An 18,860-nucleotide genomic window follows, 5' to 3' on the forward strand; every position below is an offset into this window, starting at 1 on the left:
TACTATTTTCAAGTAATTATTTCGTTACTTTTTAGTGTACTGTTTTTTTGAGAATGTTTTGTTTTGTTTTTAGTGCATTTTGTTTTGTTTTAGTGTATTTTGTTTGGAAGTCGGTTTTAACCTACTGCCGTAATGTCGGTACACCAGATTTTCCTCCTCCAAATAACTCGTATCATCAGTCATCTCAGTCACTCCCTTGATCATGCCACCTTTCACGCAATCCATTCATCTCTTTCCAGGTCTACCTCTATACCCTTTTATTTTTTCGAAGGGGAATGCGTTACGCATACTCCATGCCTCGGGGCAGAACACGTGAGTTATGTGGGACTCTCCCCCCATAGTGGGGGGCATACCTCACTAAACCCCTTCGTTCCCTCCTGGCCAATGTGTGGGGCGCCACGGGATCGCTTTCGCTTGCCACCGCGACGCCCCACTGCTACTTCTATACCCTTCCACATTATTAACTAACGTTCCTGTTACATGCGATTCATCATTAACAGCTCATACCACGCTAACCTTTTACTCCTTGATTTGTCTACCACTGGGGCTACTCAATTTTCCTCTAATATACTTATTTCGTATCTTATCCGTTCGTGTTAAACTGAATTGTTGATTTAATTGGATTTTTTCAGAGATTCCCAGTGGATGTGTGCTGACAATACGTTTATTAAAACAGCATTGAGGTGCAATGGTGTAATAGACTGCCCTGATGGCAGTGACGAGTCGACATGTAAAACATCACAGACTAACACGTAAGACACTTTGAGGTTATAGTACGTTAGGAAATACACATGTCAGTAACTGGCACACTGGTTATAAAGCGACTGGCTCGTGTTCAATTCTTTACTAACAGCTATCTTACTTCTTACTAATATTATAAATGCGAAAGTTTAGATGGATGGATGGATGTTTGTTAGCGTTTGTATCCTAAACGGCTGAACGGATATCCATGAAATTTGGCACAGGTTTAGAGCATAGTCGGGAAGAACACATAGGCTACTTTTTATCCCGGGAATAGTTACGGTTCCCGTGGGATTCATTCATTTATTTTTTTTATGTTTACTCGATCATTCTGCAACGGTTCAACATATCTTATTGAAATTTGGTACAGATATAAAACAAAGTCTGGAGTACACATGGGATAAGCTTCATCCCCGAGATATGTCCGGTTCCCGAGGGATACGTAGGTTTTGTAATTTATATAGTTCGTATGTTTTCTAATACCACGCAGACGAAGTTGCGGGCAACAGCTCGTATATTATATATCTATATCTATACTTTATATCATACTAATATTATAAATGCGAATGTTTAGATGAATGGATGTTTGTTAGAGTTTGTAGCCTAAACTGCTGAACGGATCTCGATGAAATTTGGCATAGATGTAGAACATAGTCTGGAAGAACACAGAGGCTATTCACTTTTGTTTTTTTTTTTAAATCCACGCGCACCGAATCGCCGGCGATACTAGTATATTATAAAGAGGAAAGATTTGTAATTATGGACTTTTGTATTTATCGAAATAACTTAAAAACTACTGGACCGATTTCAAAAATTCTTTCACCATTAAAAAGTTACGTTTCAATGAGTAACTTAGGCTACATTTTGTTTTAATTTCATGTGGGCGAAGTCGTGAATAACAGGTAGTTAAGATCTTTTTTTATAATATAAGGTAGCAAACGAGCAAGCGGCCACCTGAATCCATCTAAATGGAAAGCGACCGCTGCCCATAAACATCCGCGATCTCAGATGCGTTGCCTACCCATAATTGACAGAGGAGGAGACGCACATAAAGAGGACATTTCCCCGTCCTTTGCGTCTCCTCCACCGTCAAATCCACTTTTCCTTCCCATCCTTTCCTCTTAAGAAAAGGACGGAAAGGGAAAGGGACTAAAATTATGTCTCCCGTACCACACTCATCAGACGAAACGGGAAATTGCTTCCACTTCACGCCTGTTTTCTATGTGGTCGTGGTATTACAACGGGCGAGCCAACCCATTCATACGAAGATGTTAAAGCGGGCTCTACCACTGTTAATAATAACAGTATAAACCATACTTGAGGTAAATTTCAATCATGATTTACCTGTAATTCTAAAATGTATGCTTGTCAACAGGACGCAGAATACGTTTGTCTGCAAATTGCCGAAGTTTCCCGATCACGGGACATACACAGTACAAGGCGAAGAAAATATTCGGCCTGGAATGGTGTTGATGTCGGTAACGATGAAAGTGGAATGTCACCCAGGGTACATGCTGCAGGGTCCAGAGGTAGTGACATGTAACACAGGCAAATGGTCTTCGGAAATACCTCAATGCTTACGTCAGTATTAAAAAAACTAACCTCAAAAATTTGTCTATTATCTAGATTGATTAATCCAAATTGCATCTGTTGTTACAGTAGAGAAAATATAATACAACTTGTATATCTTACTGTTATAAATACGATCTCGATGAAATTAAGTATAGACTAGCTGTACGCGTGCGGCTTCATCCGCATTAAATTATAAATTTGTTTGCATTTGTCAAATTCTCAATTGCAAATGTCAAAATACCAATTACCAATGGCAATCTTGCTTCCTTGATGTTGGCAGCAACTTATGGTCTCTTTCCCACATTAGGGTTTTTATCCAAAATATTCACCTAATTTTAATGGCGTGAAAATATAGCCTAAAGCATGATGTTAGTGTAGGACTTTTTATTATAAAAGAATTATTCAAAAATATGGTGTAATTGCTGACATCTTAGGCAACAAAGAAGTGTGTGTTTACGCTTTATTGTAATAGTATAGATATAGAGGATAGTTTGGATTCAAATAACTCAAAAACTACTCTGACGATTTAAAAAATTCGTTCACTATTAAAAAGCTACGTTATTAGTAACATAGGCTGTTTTTGATTATTTTTTTTAATTCCACGCGTACGGAGTCGTAGGTGACAGCTGTTATTTCTATTTTAACAGGAGAATGTACATTGAAGCCCTTATTAAAACAATCGAATATGGAATTCCGGTGCGCTGCTAAAGACGGCTCGGAGATATCCTCTCTGTGCGAGGAACGGCAGCCGAATGGTGCAGTAGTGCGGCCGGAGTGTAAGGCACCTTTTTACTACAGCCCCGCGCCGCTATCTTTCATGCAATGTGTTGAAGGCACTTGGAATTATCTGCCAAAATGCTCACAACGTAAGTGAAATTCAACACTTTTACATATTAATGTATTTCAGCTTTTAACCATACGATGTTTTTGATAACATAAAATAGATAACTTGAGATTTACTGCGTTTAAACATAGGGTAACTAGTGAGTCGCTAGGTAATAAATGGAAACTTCAGAGACCCATGACCAACATATAAGAAGGTTTACTCTAAACGACTGAACTGATTTTGAAGAACATTAAATACCTACTCTACTCCTGGCTAATATAGTGATTCAGTTTGTATATCTAGTTTGTTGACGAACAGTATTATCTTAATGTTTTAGAAAAAAGCGCCTGATTTATTAAAATAGCAAATGTATCACTTTAGATATTTGCGACAAGTTAAGTTGGGTTGCATACCTTATTGGACAGAAAACGTAAAGAGGATATATATATGTTCCGCCATTCGCACATGGTTTATTCAAATTGTATTTTAGTTTCACTTCTAAAGTTTATTTTGTTTTACAGAGTGCGGGATAATCGCATCAAATAAAGAAAGAAAATCAGCAGTCCCATACAATGTCACTAGAGGAGCATTACCTTGGCATGCCACGATATATACGAAGAAAACGAAACCGTATTTAGCTTTATGCGGGGGGACTATCGTAAGCCGCACTACAGTGATATCAGGTACGGTCCGTTCCCGTGCGGCTTCCTCCGCATGAAATCATGTCATATAAATATTATAAATGCGAAAGTTACGATGGATGGATGTTTGCTAGCGTTTGTAGCCTGCGGCTGAACGGTTCTCCATGAAATTTAGCACAGGTTTAGAGCATAGTATGGAAGAACACATAGGCTACTTTTTATCCCGGGAATAGTGACGGTTCCCGTGGTATTAATTAATTTAGTTTTTTAATGTTTACTCGATCATATAGGATAAGGTTCATCCCCGAGAAATGTCCGGTTCTCGAGGGATACGTAGCTTTTTGTTATTTATATAATTGGTATGTTTTCGTAATACCACGCGAACAAGGTTGCGGGCAACCATTTATAATAACTTTATTCTGTTGCAAAGTCATTTAAGAAATATATAGACATTTTTTACCGGTACTTTCTCTGACAGGTACTATATCAGTTGTCAAGTTTAGTGTCACCTCGTGTGTACATGTAATTAAATTTTTTTACCCTAGATGTTAGCGACTTCGCCCGCGTGAAATTAAAAAATGAAACAAAATATAGCCTATGTTACTCACAGATAAATTACCTTTATAATGGTGAAAGAATTTTTTAAATCGCCCCAATAGTTTTTCCGTGAATCAAATACATATATGAATACAAATCTTTCCTCTTTGTAATATTAGTATAGAGTAGCTGTTCCCGTGTGACTTCATCTGCATATTTTTTTTTATTGTTTACACGTATCAAATTGACATGACATGACAAAACTTGGTAATCTTGCTTCCTTGATGTTGGCAGCAACTTATGGTCTCTTTCCCACATTAGGGTTTTTATCCAAAATATTTAACCCTAAGTTCAATGGCGTGAAAATATATAGCTTAAAGCGTGACGCAAGTGTAAGGCTTTTTATTAAAAAAAGAATTATTCGAAAATATGCTGTAATTGCTGACATCTTAGGTAACAAAGAAGTGTGTGTTTACGCTTTATTATAATAGTATATAGATGTAGCTTCATCTTTTGTTATAAAATAAACTAAACAGTACTATAAAAATTATCTAATGACACTCTTGGAATTTAAATACAATTGACATGTGGTTTTGAGGATTTATCAATAGATAGCGTTAGTGGTCATGTGAAAAATGTCTCGAGCGAAGTGTTAACTATGCTCCCTTTATACATTTTTTGAATGTCTTTTATTTATTGTTTACATTTGAAATTCTCCATTGCAAATGTTAAAATTCAAATGGACAAATGACAATGAGATCTTCGACATTGGATAACAATATCTTTACCATGGCAACCTTGCTTCATTGATATAAAAAAACACACTTATCTATACGTTATAGACAGTCTATACTATTATAATAAAGCGTAAACGCACACTTATTGTGCCTAGATGTCAGCAATCACAGCATATTTTCGAATAATTCTTTTTTTTAATAATAAGCCTTACACTTGCGTCACGCTTTAAGCTATATATTTTCACGCCGTTAAACTTAGTGGTGAATATTTTGAGTAAAAACTCTAATGTGGGAAAGAGACCATAAGTTGTTGCCAACATCAAGGAAGCAAGGTTGCCATGGTTTGCCATCATGTCATGTCATTTTGACATTTGCAATTGATAGTTTGACCAACGTGAACAATAAAATGAAATTTTTATAATTTTGTGCGAATGAAGTCGCATGGGAACACCTAGTCTTATATAAACAAACTTACTGATCTCTGATCTGAATTTCACAGCCGCCCATTGCTTCTGGAGTGAAACTGAGAAACAACTGCCTAGTTCGTTATTCGCGGTGGCGGTCGGCAAAATCTACAGACCTTGGAACAATAAGAGGGACGTAGAAGCACAAAAGATGAATGTAAGTATTCAATACTCTTTTTGTTCGTGAATGTATTTAAAATTATTCAAGACCGAGGCAATAAGTACTTTGGCTTAAAAAAAGATATATTTTGAATCACTTCGTTCCTAAAAGTGTTGCCTGACAGTCGTCAACATTGGTAGAGCCCGTAATAATGTTTGTTGCACGAATGTACTGGCGCGTCCTATGCGATATCTCAAACACACAGGAGACAAGTGACGACTTTGCCGACCTTCCGTAAGGGATAATGCAAGTTGACGAAGATGAGAGGAGACAAGTGTTCCTTCCAAACCTTACAAATGGACAGAAAGAGATGTGGAAGTGGATTTGACAGTGAAAGGAACATCATCTTCTTCTTTGTTCTAAACCCGTAAGGTCGGCGCAACAGGTTTTTGTCCTCCAAATAACTCTATCATACGACATCTCAGTCACTGCCTTCTTGATCATGTCTTTCACGAAATACAACTCTGTCTACGTCTACCGCTACCTATGTCCACACTCATAACGTTCTCCTTGTTACATGCAGGGGACACATGGAAAAGGAAAAAATCCTCTTTATATCGATTACGCAACTATACGTAGCGACCTATTTATCCAAACCACTCGTTTACTTTCCTATAAAAATGATTATTTTGCAGGTCAAAAGCATAACGTTACCTAAAAGGTTCTTAGGTGCTGCAACAAACTACCAGGACGACGTAGCAGTGGTGCTTCTCGCTGAACCTATAGTATACACTCTGAATGTTCGTCCTGTGTGCCTCGACTTCGATAGTGATTTCAATAGGAGACAATTGGAACCGGGAGCATTAGGAAAGGTTAGAAGACATTTTGTATCAATTCCTCATGTGTTAGAGCCAAAGACAATGTCCATACGAGTATAATAGCTGAGTATGTCTATACATTTCTTAAATAGACATTTACATAGACAAGGCACAGTATACAAAATGTTTTCACCGGTACTATATCAGTAGTCAAGTTTAGTGCCGTCTCGTGTCCTTGAATTGGTCCTACTAATATTATAAATGCGAAAGTTTAGATGGATGGTTGTTTGTTAGATTGTTAATTTGATCTCGATGATATTTTGCATAAATGTATAGTATAGTCTGGAAGAACTCTTATAATGCTTTTGTTTATTTTTTAATTCCACTCGGACTAGTCGCGGGCGAAAGCTAGTATGTAATAAAAGATTTTTTTCCAAAATTACTTTAAGTACAATTAACTATATTAACATGTGGTTTTAAGAATTTAACAATACATAGCGTTAGTATAAAATGTTTCAAATGAAATGTCTGGAGCGAAAATATAAAAGTAATTGGTTATGACGTTAAAAGGAGGTTAAAAGGAGATTAGGTTAAAAGGAGGTTAAAAGGAGATTAGGTTAAAAGGAGGTTCTTCGTTTGTATTTTTTAAGGTGACAGGCTTTGGTTTGGTAGACACAGGAGCTGCAAAACCTCCACCGACACTGAAATCAATAGATATACCTTATATGGACATTACCGAATGTATAAACAACGCGCCTATGCAGTTCCGAGAGTATATAACCTCAGATAAGATCTGCGCTGGGTATAGTAATGGTATGTATCCGGTACTAGCTGTTCTCGTGCGGCTTCATCCGCATGAAATTATGAAAATTTTATTTAATGTTTACATTTGTCAAAATATCAATAGCAAATGTCACATGACATGACGTGACAAACCTTCAATCTTGCTTCTTGGTGTTGGCAGCAACTTATGGTCTCTTTCCCACATTAGGGTTTTTATCCAAAATTATACCGCTTAAGTTTATTCGCGTGAAAATATATAGCCTAAAGCGTGACGCAAGTGTAGGGCTTTAATAACAAAAGAATTATTAAAAAATATGCTGTAATTGCTGACATCTTGCAACAAAAAAGTGTGTGTTTACGCTTTATTATAATAGTATAGATTTAAATCATAAATTGTAGTAGTTATATTAGGGAAAGGTGATAATGAGGATAAAGGCCTGTCTCACAATTCTTGTAAATTGTCCGATAACAATCGGATTTTGTTTTCTTATGACAGTGTCGTCACTTTTAATCTGAGTCTCTGTCAGTCAGTGGTAGGACTGGCTTTTATTCTCATTATGACCTTTTCATTTGCAGACACATCTATAGAATTGTCATTGTTGAAACATTCCATTCTCTTCTAGGTACAGATATATGCAAAGGTGATGGAGGCGGAGGATTGGTCTTCCCAGAGTTAGAGAAACAAGGAACTCGTTACTTCCTGCGTGGGATCATATCGACCTCGCCGGTGCCTGATCAAGCTGCTGGGAATAGACATTGTCATAATATAGCAATTATTACTTTTACGGAATTGTTTAAACATGAACACTTCATTAAAGAGAATTTGGAGTAAGTATATTGCATCTGACTTGATTGATTGATTGCGTGGTTGACTATGGCCTAGTCACCCTAACTTTAGGGTAGGCTCCGAGTTCCTCGGTGGGGACGTATAGTGAACTGTGATATTGAATCTTTAAAGCTATAGCCCTCATCCATACAGAACGTATTTGAATAGTAAATAGACGAGGCATTGTGTACAAACATTTTTCCCTGGTACTCTCTCTGATAGGTACTATATCAGTTGTCAAAGTTAGTGCCATCTCATGTCCTTGTAATAACACATTTTACAAAATTATAGCTCTATATTTTTCAATTCCGTGTTTCGTCTGATGAGTGTGGTGCCGGAGGCCTAATTTAATTCCCTTTCTCTTTACCACTCTTTTCTTATAATGAGAAGTTGGGAAGAGGAAGTGGATTTGACGGTGGGGGAGATGCATAGGAAGGGGAAATATCCTCTTTATGTGCATCTCCTCCGTCGTATAAGGGTAGGCAACGCATCTGCAATTGCGGATGTTTATGGCAGCGGTCGCTTCGCCATTATGGCGGTTTCAGGTGGCCGATTGCTCGTTTGCCACCTTATGTTATAAAAAAAAAAAACTAAATATACTAAGCAGGCAAAATGAAATTTAAACATTTTTATGGACAATTAATTTAAATAGAATTAACGTTATTGACATGTAGTATTGAGGATCTATCAACAGATGGCGTTAGTGACAATTGTATGAAAAATGTGCCAGTAAACTGGCACGTGTTTTAAATGTTATACCGTCTGTAAATCTGTGTTTGAATCGATTTCGATAACTACTAATATAAAAATAACTTACCGTTTACTATTTACCTAGTGACACCTTAAATTGACATGTAATTAAACATTTTACAAAATTATAATAAGCTCTGTTTTTCGTAAAAGTGTTACATAACAATTATTTAATGACATCTATTGGCTATTAATTTAAACAAAATTGACATGTAGTTTTGAGGATCTATCGATAGATAGCGTTAATTAGATTATGTTAATAATGTTTTAAATTAACAGTCAAATTTGTATACTCCTTGTATCTGAATTGATTTCTTATTCCCTCTTTTACGCAATAAATATTTCGTTGGTGTTTCTATCGGGTCATATTCAACGCTTATCTCATGTTTCATCACTGGCTATGTTTTTAAACTACCTATAATTAGTATATTTTTAATCTATATCTATACTTCTACTAGTCTATATTAATATTATAAAGAGGAAAGATTTGTAATTTGTATGTTGACATAATTCAAAAACTACTGGGTGGATTTCAAAAATTCTTTCACCATTATAAAGCTACGTTATCAGTGAGTAACATAGGCAATGTTTTGTTATCATTTTTTTAATTTCACGCCGACGTATCGCGAACAACAGTTTTAGAATTCTGGTCACAGCATATTTAATTGAAGTAATCTTTGTGATAAAACAGGATCGATTTGCCTCAGTACGATGTTAAACCAAATGGAGGAGGCAGTTCAGTACGTTGTAACGTCAATCAGTACCGCTGTACGTCAGGCGAGTGCATTGATGACGCATCCAAGTGCGATGGAGTAAGTTAATGTACTCTTTTATCTGTCCCAAGCATATTGTATAAAATACAATACCTCAGCTCTTATATAGTTATTCCCATTTATCCTATAAAGATTCGAAAAACTGAAATCTTACTAATCTATAAGAATATTATAAAGAGGAAAGATTTGTATTTTTGTATGTATTGAAATAACTCAATAACTACTGGACCGATTTTAAAAATTCTTTCACCATTAGAAAGGTAATTAATCTGTGAGTAACATAGGCTATATTATTAAATTTCACGCGGGCGAAGTATTATTATATTAGTAAGATTAACTTATTTAATATATATTATTTGTAGCCTAAATTGATTAACGCATCTCGAGGAAATTTGGCATACATGTAGAGAATAGTCTGGAAGAACACATTGGCTACTTACTTTTGTTTTCAATTCCACTCGGATGGAATCCCGAGCGATAGATTAGAAAGATAAAAAGTACTACGAAAAAGGCTATATATTCGCCCTGATGGCGCAGCTGGTCAGTGACAAAGTATCAAGTTTCACAAGATACTTACCTCACCCGGGTCAGATAAGTTTGCCGCACATTTGTTTATGAACATGAATGGTGATTCAATTTGTTTTAGATAAGAGACTGCAAGGACGGCTCAGATGAATCTGATGACGCTTGTTCGGATGGCAATCGGGGACAACATCCAACAACAACAATGAGGCCGACAACAACAACGACAACAACAACAAGAAGACCAACAACAACTGTTGCGCCTGATATGAATGAAGTAGCAATCACTGAGAAGTAATTCATATATGTGTATACTATCTGCATCTAATCCATCTTACTTCTTACTAATACTTACTAAGATTATAAATGCGAAAGTTTAGATGGATGCATAGATGTTTGTTAGAGTTTGTAGCCTAAACTGCTGAACGAATCTCGATGAAATTTGGCATAGATGTAGATGGTAATTTGGAAGAACGCATAGGCGACTTACTTGAGTTTTTTTTTTATTTCCACGTGGACGGAGTCGAGGGCGAAAGCTAGTCTATCTTTATATCTATACTATACATATAATCAAATTGGAGTGTTTGTAGTATTATAGGTAACTACTATTTTTTTAAATTCCGCTCTAACGAAGTTTGATGGCAACAGCTCATCTTATAATAAAACTAGCGACTCTGTTCATAACAATAGTAAGTAGCCTATGTGTTCTTCCAGACTATCCTCTACATCTATACCAAATTTCATCGAAATCCGTTCAACCGTTTAGGCTACCAACTCTAACAAAAATCCATCCATCTAAACTTTCGCGTTCATAATATTAGTATGATTGAAGAATCTGTATATTACTTCGAAAATAAATATATAGTAAACATTTCTCTTATTTACTAACAAGACTTTCCTTTTATTTCAGATGCATTTTACCTGCTCAACCTGACAACGGTGTGTACCACGTCTTGTGGCCTAAGGTGGAGGACGAGGAGGCTACCTTCGTTGTACTCCAATACTCCTGCTACAAGAGGTTCGCGATGCTGGAAGACCCTAAGGTCTTCTGCTCAGAAGGACTGTGGTCTGGACAGAGGCTCCCACAGTGTTTGCGTAAGTTTTTTTTTATAAAATAACATGTCGAACGAGCAACCGGCCATGAATCCGCCAAAATGGTGAAGCGACCGCTGCTTAGACATCCGCAGTTGTAGATGGATGGATGGATAAAAGGATATTTCTCCTTCTTATGCGTCTCTTCCGTCAAGTCCACTTTCTCTTCCCATCCTTTCCTTCTAAAAAGGGTTAGAAGGGAAAGGGACTAAAATTAGGCCTCCGGCGCACACACTCATCAGATAACATGCGGAATTGTTTCCACAACACGCCTGTCTTGTGCAACAGCTAATATTCAATCAATCTTACTTTTTATTTAAAATTATAAATGTGAAAGTTTAGCTGGTTGTCTATTAGAATTTATAGCCTAAACTGCTAAACGGATCTCGATTAAATTTGGCATAGATGTAGAGGATAGTTTGGAGGAACACATAGGCTACTCACTTTTGTTTTTTTATTCTACACGCACGGAGTCGCAGACGAAAGCTAGTATATTGATGATATTTTCTTGCAGAAACCTGTTATTTGGATAAACACGAAAGTATAAACTATAACTGTATCATAGAGGGTACGGAAACGACAAGACCTTGTAAAGAATACGAAGTGGAAGGTACCGTGATCCAGCCGACGTGCAAGGAGCCTAATTATTACACCCCGCTCGAGTTGCCTTATATGGTCTGTAGAAGAGGCCAATGGAGTTCCTCCCCTACATGTGTTCCTGGTATATATTTTTTATCATAGAGTACTAAATAAGCCAGTAACAACTTAAAAGGTTGCAACCGCATGCATTCTTTGCTAAAATCAGAGATTAAGAAAATAAATAGAGGAGGCAGTTTCAATTAATTCAATTATCTCACTGACGCCATCTATTAATTAATCCTCATAATTAATTTTATTTATGTCAATCGCTTCAAATTTATTTTAGACCATAAGGTGGACCTTAATATAATTTAATAAAATGTTTTAATACATGGTGTCTCTACCACCGTTAAAATACATTTTGCAGAGTGCGGTACTTTAACTCCTAAGGGTGCACCACTGGTGCTGGGCGGCGAGACAGCGAAGTTCGGCGATGTTCCATGGCATGCTGGCATCTATTTCAAGAACGTCGAGAATGGAACACACGATCAGATCTGCGGCGGGTCTCTGATCAGCAACTCCGTCGTACTGTCAGGTAAGCTAGCCTATAATACGTGGCGCACACTTGGCCACAGCTCAGCCGCGCTCAATAACTGGACTGGCAACCTGGCATAGTGAACGTTAACTGGTCCCAGTGACGTAATACAATCTCTGTGTGTATAAATGTACTGGCTAGAAAATCGCCTTAAAAGGATTTTACTGTACTATAGAATTAACTGACGGGTCAGTAACATAAACAAGGGTGTTCAAATTGGCCGATATATTCTTCAGAAATAAGAATCCCCTTGTATAAATAAAAATAAATCAACAGATATGTTTAAATCGGAAGGAAGCAAAAGCTGTCAATTGTGTCTGCTTTATATGAAAGGGTTCTGATAATAGATGGCGTTGATTTTGATAACTCTGATAACAAAAAGGACACAGAGATGGCGTTATAGTCTTATTTAATACATAATGTAATTTAATATATTTTTCACAGCTGCTCATTGCTTTTGGAACGAAAGAGAAAAGAAGTTATTCAGCATTAAAAGCTACGCAGTGGCGGTCGGCAAATTGCACCGAGATTGGGACAACGTCGCCGACGAGCCGTACGCACAGAAATCTGACGTGAGTACACTTAATTCAAAATTAACTTGCAAAACTTTAAAAAATGAGTACATTAAAGGAAGTTTAAAAGTAACGCCAGTGGTGGAGAAATTGAGAAGCAAAAGGTTAGCGTGTTATGGACATGTTATACGACGAAACGACGGGGACATAAACCAGAAAGTGTTAAGATTGAATGTGGATGGCTACAAAGGTAGAGGAAGACCGAAGAAAGTATGGATGGATTGTGTGAAAGAGGATATGCTTAAGAAGGGAGTGGATTCAGATATGACGGCTGATAGAGATGTATGGAAGAGCAGCACATATTGTACCGACCCGCCGTAAGGGATAAGGGCAAGTGGATGAACTTGAAAAACGTTATCGCCCAGGTTGACGCACGTAATGGACGTGAGCGCCTTCCCTATGGATTGATCAGATTCCCTATACTGATTAACATTTTCTTAACAGATTGAGAAGATAGTTATATCGAAGTACTATCAGGGCCGCGATCTGTACTACAGGGACGACATCGCTATCGTAATGGTGTCAGGACCCTTCCAGTACCAGACGTACGTGCGACCTGTCTGCCTAGACTTTAGGCATGACTTCGCCGAGAGCCAGCTGCAGCCTGGCGCTGAAGGAAAGGTACTCTATCGAACTTATCGGTTACACAATTCTTAGACTTTTATAGTATGACTAGCTGTTGCTCGCGATTTCGTTCACGTGAAATTAAAAATATGTAATCTATGTTACACAACGATAACGTAGCTTTTTAATGGTGAAACGATTTTTGAAATCGGCCCAGTAGTTTTTGAGTTATTTCAATATATACAAAAATGTTATAGTATGACTATGAATTTACTGCTGTACAGTCGGGGATTCTGGCGGTGTTCCACTTTAAAAGCTACAATCGATTGAACATTTTGAAACGAGACGCGTAACGCAAACCAATACAACGCAGCTTATAAATGTCTGTATGAAAAAAAGTCGGTAAGTGATACACGGCATTTTTTGCTGAAGTGGAACACCGCGGATTTCCGCAGCGTTACATACACCTGTAGATCGTAGATGTATCTACATTTTCCAGACAGAGGAATGAAATAACTACAAGTAGTATAATTATTTCCTCTTACCCACCAAATACGTATTCTCTTGTAGTTTCTTCACCTTTTTTATTGATTTTTTAATATTAGTAGAAGAAATCGTGTACAATATTTTTTTTATAATAGGCGGCGGGTTGGGGCCTCACCACCGGCCTCAAGGGTTCCGAGTCCCGAGAACTGAAGGTAGTCGACATGCCTTACGTGTCTTATGTAGACTGCGTGCGTCAAACATCGCATGCGTACAAACAATTCATCACGTATGATAAAATATGTGCTGGAGATATCAAGGGTAAGTTATACGATGAAAAAGAAGTCTGTACTTCTCCATACATCTCTATCAGTCATATCTGAATTAACTCCCTTTAGCATATTTTTCATAAAATCCTATTACTTCTGTCTTTCTCTACCTTTCAGATGAAAGGTAGAGGAAGACAGAAGTAATAGGAAGGAATAGGGGAGATCCCCTACCTTATCCTACCTCCATAGTATCGGCGCAGCGGGTTTTCGTAATCCAAATAACTCTATCATCCATCATCCCAATCATTACTACCTTCTTGATCATGTCACCTTTCACGCAATCCATCCATCTCTACATTTGTAGTTTGTATTTTTACTTTTTATTATAATCATCTCGCTGCATATGTACATACCACGCTCTTTTTTCTATTCTAATAGAATAAAGCATAGTCGTGTATCAAAAAGATTAAAAAGCATAAAGGAAGCATAGTTGACTTCACTTGAAACATTTTTCACAACTCACTAACTCCATCTATTGATAGATCCCCAAAACCATAATAATTAACTGTATTTAAATTAATTGCCAATAGATGTCGTCTTATAATTTTGTAAAACGTTTTATTACATGTCAACACACGAGATGGATCTAAACTTGACAACTGATATACCTTTCAGAGAAAATACCGGTTAATAAAGTTCATTACCTCGTCTGTATTTTTTAAATATCGTGTAAAGACTGACATCTCTCCTCATCCATCCTCTACATCTATGCCTTTTATCGTTATCCGTCCAGCAGTTTAGGCTACAAACTCTAACAATTATCCATCCATCTAAACTTTCGCATTTATAATATTAGTAAGATTGTTTTTTTTTCAGGTATAATGCTTTGTCGTGGCGATAGTGGTGGTGGTCTTGCATTCCCTGAGACCGTGTTTAATACTGTAAGATTCTATATTCGTGGCATCGCGTCAACAAGTCCACCTTCGAATGATAACAGTTTGTGTAACACGCACTCGCTCACAGGATTCACTGCCATCTCTATGTATCAGAATTTAATTAAAACGCACTGGCTCACATAACCCTAGTGAATATTTTTTATACATAGACTGATATTAAATTTGTCAATAGACGTTTTGACCCTCTACATGAAGTTACAATTTGATAATTTGATACTATAGGTAAATCGCGTTGGGCTACAATCGATTTTATTTTAATACTAGCTGTTCCCGTACGGCTTCATCGGCATGAAATTATAAAAACTTTCTTTTGATTTACATCTGTCAAATTCTCAATTGCAAATGACATGATATGACAAACATTGGTAATCTTGCTTCCTTGATGTTGGCAACTTATCTAAATCTTTATCTAAAATGTTTACCCCTAAGTTTAATGGCGTGAAAATATATAGACTAAAGCATGACGTAAGTGTAGAGCTTTTTATAAAAAAGAATTATTCAAAAATATGCTGTAATTGCTGACATCTTAGGCAACAAAGAAGTGTGTGTTACGCTTTTTTATAATAGTGTAGAAGTGAAGATAGATTTGGCTTACACCCTTTGACTGATAGTCTTCAAGTTAGAAAACAAAAAGGATATCACGAAAATATATAAAAATATCGTTTTGGGTTATTTACTATTTTTCCGCTTTAGTAACAAACACGATAAGGGGTAGCATACGTTTTGTAATTTGATTTAAAAAATCGCGCTTTTAAATAACTTATTAGTCTTGTAAGTAATAAATTCAGTAAAATTTTAAATGTGTGAATAAGTAAGATTTATTTATAATTCATGAATCGGCCAATTTTGACTAATAAGTACAAGTTCATTGTATTTGTACATTGAAATATTGTATAACGCCATCTATCGTATGTAAAACAAAACTTTAACATTTATTTTTGCTCAAGTTATTTAAAATAAAATGGAAAAATTATAAAATTAATACGATTAAAATGTATTAGGTTAATAAATAGGTTAAGATAAATAAGACACGTTGAATTCGAAAAAAGATTTTTATTAATATAGGAACAAAATATAGTGTCATCTAGCGACGGGAAGAAAACAATGTCGCATTTATTTTCTACAATAAAAAGATGACGTTCATCAGTGAGTGATTTTTTTACTATGTGTAAATTAAAACTCTTTTTTTTAATTAGTGCTACATAGGTAAAAAAAATATTAAAAGGTCCAATACTTGGGGTTGCCAATAGATGGCGTTACTAGGCATTAATTTAAGCAAAAATAAAAGATCTTCCCGACTGACTTAGGATTATGTTTTTCTCTTGAAGTTTTAATGTATGTAGTTTTGTATGTATGTGTATGACTTCTTGAATTCCAAACGATTAAATCTCGTTCTTTGTCAATCGTGAATATTGTTTTATTTAATTTATCCGACTATCGGCTAAATATTCTTGTAATACTTCTGAGCCACTTCCCTCTCCTTCCCTCCCTTGTGCGGTGTCGCGCGCACGCCAATGCACAATTGATTACTTCAAGATGCATCAAGGGCTGTCTCTTATTACCTTTAAAAATCTTAAATTGAAATGTACCATAGGGTGTTGGTAAAGTCATACACTGGCCTTGATCTCGTCAAATGTGTTTTCGAATTTCATTTGTTCTAACCTATACTAATATTATCAAAAAAAGACTTGTACTTTTGTATATATTTTGAGATAACTCAAAAACTACTGGGCCGATTTCGAAAATTCTTTCACTATTAAAAAGCTACATAACCAGTGAGTAACATAGGCATTTTTTTATATTTTAGTTTCACGCGGACGAAGTCGCGAGCATTAGCTAGTAACAGCAACAATCGTATTTGTTATTTTATTAAACACCTTTTGAATGTCTTTTTAAATTTTTATTAAGTTTTCCATCAATAAGTACACTTTTTAATATGTAGTGCCATCCCTAATGTGTCATTCTAAGATTTTTTGGACGATTTGGCAGTTCTGGCATCGAGTACATATTACTGCGCAGTGTAAGGCATCAGCGGAAAGCGATTTTAATCCTTCCCATCCCTCGGTAATCTGATATTAATAGTGGTAGAACCCGCTTTAACATCTTCGCACTAATGGGCATGCTCGCCCCCACCAATATCACGATCACATAGTAGACAGGCGTGAAGTGGGAGAAATTCCGCGTTTCATCTGATGAGTGTGGCGCCGAAGGCCCAACTTTAGACCCTTTTCCTTTCCACCCTTTTTCTTATAAGAGTTGGATGGAAAGGGAACGTGGATTTGACGGTGGAGGAGACGCACAGGAAAGGAAAATATCCTCTTTATGTGCGTCTCCTCCTCCGTCGATTAGGAGTAGGCAACGCGTCCACTATTGCGAATGACTATGGGCAGCGGTCGCTTTGCCATTTTGGCGAGTTCAGGTGGCCGCTTGCTCGTTCACCACCTTATGTTATAAAAACAAATGTTTTTGGACTATATTCTCGGCAATATGATATTCCAGACTTTGTTCTATATCTGTACTAAATTTAAATAAGATACGTTGAACCGTTGTTAAATTATTGAGTAAACCAACCATAACTATTTTCAGGACAGAAGTAGCCTAAGTATTCTTCCAGACTATCCTCTACATCTATGTTAAATTTTATCAAGATCCGTTCAGCAGTTTAGGGTTTACTAACAAACATCCATCCATTCATGTATCTAAACATTCGCATTTATAATATTAGTAAGAAGTTAAGTAAAGTAAGATGTAGGTTTCGACAGGAGTGATATTATATTTTAACTATAATGCAGTATTGGAGCGGGGACATTGTTGTGCGATTGTCGATATCGTAGCCAATTCAAATGTTTAGTTGCACTAAAAATCGTGTAATGTAACCTCCATATAAGGACATAGGAATCAAAGCGAGACTAAAGAGTTATACGATAATTTATTCTCCCACACACAAATACACAAAAACACACACACACACACACAGACACAAAACACTCAACAACGCACAAAAAAAACTGTATGTCATTTTCTTTTCCTTTGTTTTTTTTTATTCGTCATTTTTATAATAAGTAAATTTAATGTGTTTCTTTGTATTTTATGTTTAGACACTTATGAATATGTATTGCTCTTCACAAATGGGGAAAGGGATTGGCTCCTGCAGCACAGGTGAACCTAGTGCAGGAGCCAAGGCTCTCATGAAATGTATATATTTTTAAAATGAAATAATAAAGGATTTATTTATTTATTTATTTAGTTTCATATGTACGCACGCTGTTGAAATATAATTCTCTGGTCGTCGTTTATGACTTGGACCACAACAGAACTATCGGTTGCAGTAGTCTATGACATATCGTCACCACTTAAATACTCGAGTGTCATACCTATCGGATATTTACTGGCCCACCCTAAGTGTCTTAAAGATTTCTCTTTAAAGAAACTTTTCGTTGAAGTGTTCTCGAACTTATGTTCTTTTACGTGTTTACTTGGTTATTAAAATTGATATAATACAACGTCGAGAATCACGCATTTTTACGACTTGCAGTGCCTTAACAATATTGTCTATACTAATGTTATAGAGAGAAAAGATTTGTTATTTTTGTATGTAATTCACGCGTAAACCACTGGACCGATTTTAAAAATTCTTTCACTATCAGAAAGGTAATTTAT

At 36.4% G+C, this 18,860-nt stretch overlaps 1 protein-coding gene across 1 annotated transcript in view; it reads left to right on the forward strand.

The window, feature by feature from the left end:
- Positions 1-15,509, forward strand: part of LOC106103304 — a 28,774-nt gene extending 13,265 nt beyond the window's left edge. Inside the window, exons 10-26 of the mRNA XM_013283036.1 lie at positions 633-752; positions 2,117-2,322; positions 2,961-3,179; positions 3,661-3,822; positions 5,554-5,675; positions 6,314-6,490; positions 7,087-7,249; positions 7,843-8,047; positions 9,487-9,607; positions 10,215-10,384; positions 11,001-11,185; positions 11,697-11,903; positions 12,189-12,356; positions 12,801-12,928; positions 13,373-13,549; positions 14,134-14,296; positions 15,121-15,509. Coding sequence (XP_013138490.1) covers positions 633-752; positions 2,117-2,322; positions 2,961-3,179; positions 3,661-3,822; positions 5,554-5,675; positions 6,314-6,490; positions 7,087-7,249; positions 7,843-8,047; positions 9,487-9,607; positions 10,215-10,384; positions 11,001-11,185; positions 11,697-11,903; positions 12,189-12,356; positions 12,801-12,928; positions 13,373-13,549; positions 14,134-14,296; positions 15,121-15,323 — 2,896 coding nt within the window. The 3' untranslated portion in view covers positions 15,324-15,509. The remainder of the gene's footprint in view (positions 1-632; positions 753-2,116; positions 2,323-2,960; positions 3,180-3,660; positions 3,823-5,553; positions 5,676-6,313; positions 6,491-7,086; positions 7,250-7,842; positions 8,048-9,486; positions 9,608-10,214; positions 10,385-11,000; positions 11,186-11,696; positions 11,904-12,188; positions 12,357-12,800; positions 12,929-13,372; positions 13,550-14,133; positions 14,297-15,120) is intronic.
- Positions 15,510-18,860: the final 3,351 nt, after the last annotated feature.

Source organism: Papilio polytes, unplaced genomic scaffold (assembly GCF_000836215.1).
Source record: "Papilio polytes unplaced genomic scaffold, Ppol_1.0 DF823824.1, whole genome shotgun sequence".
NCBI classification, from domain to species: Eukaryota; Metazoa; Arthropoda; class Insecta; order Lepidoptera; family Papilionidae; genus Papilio; species Papilio polytes.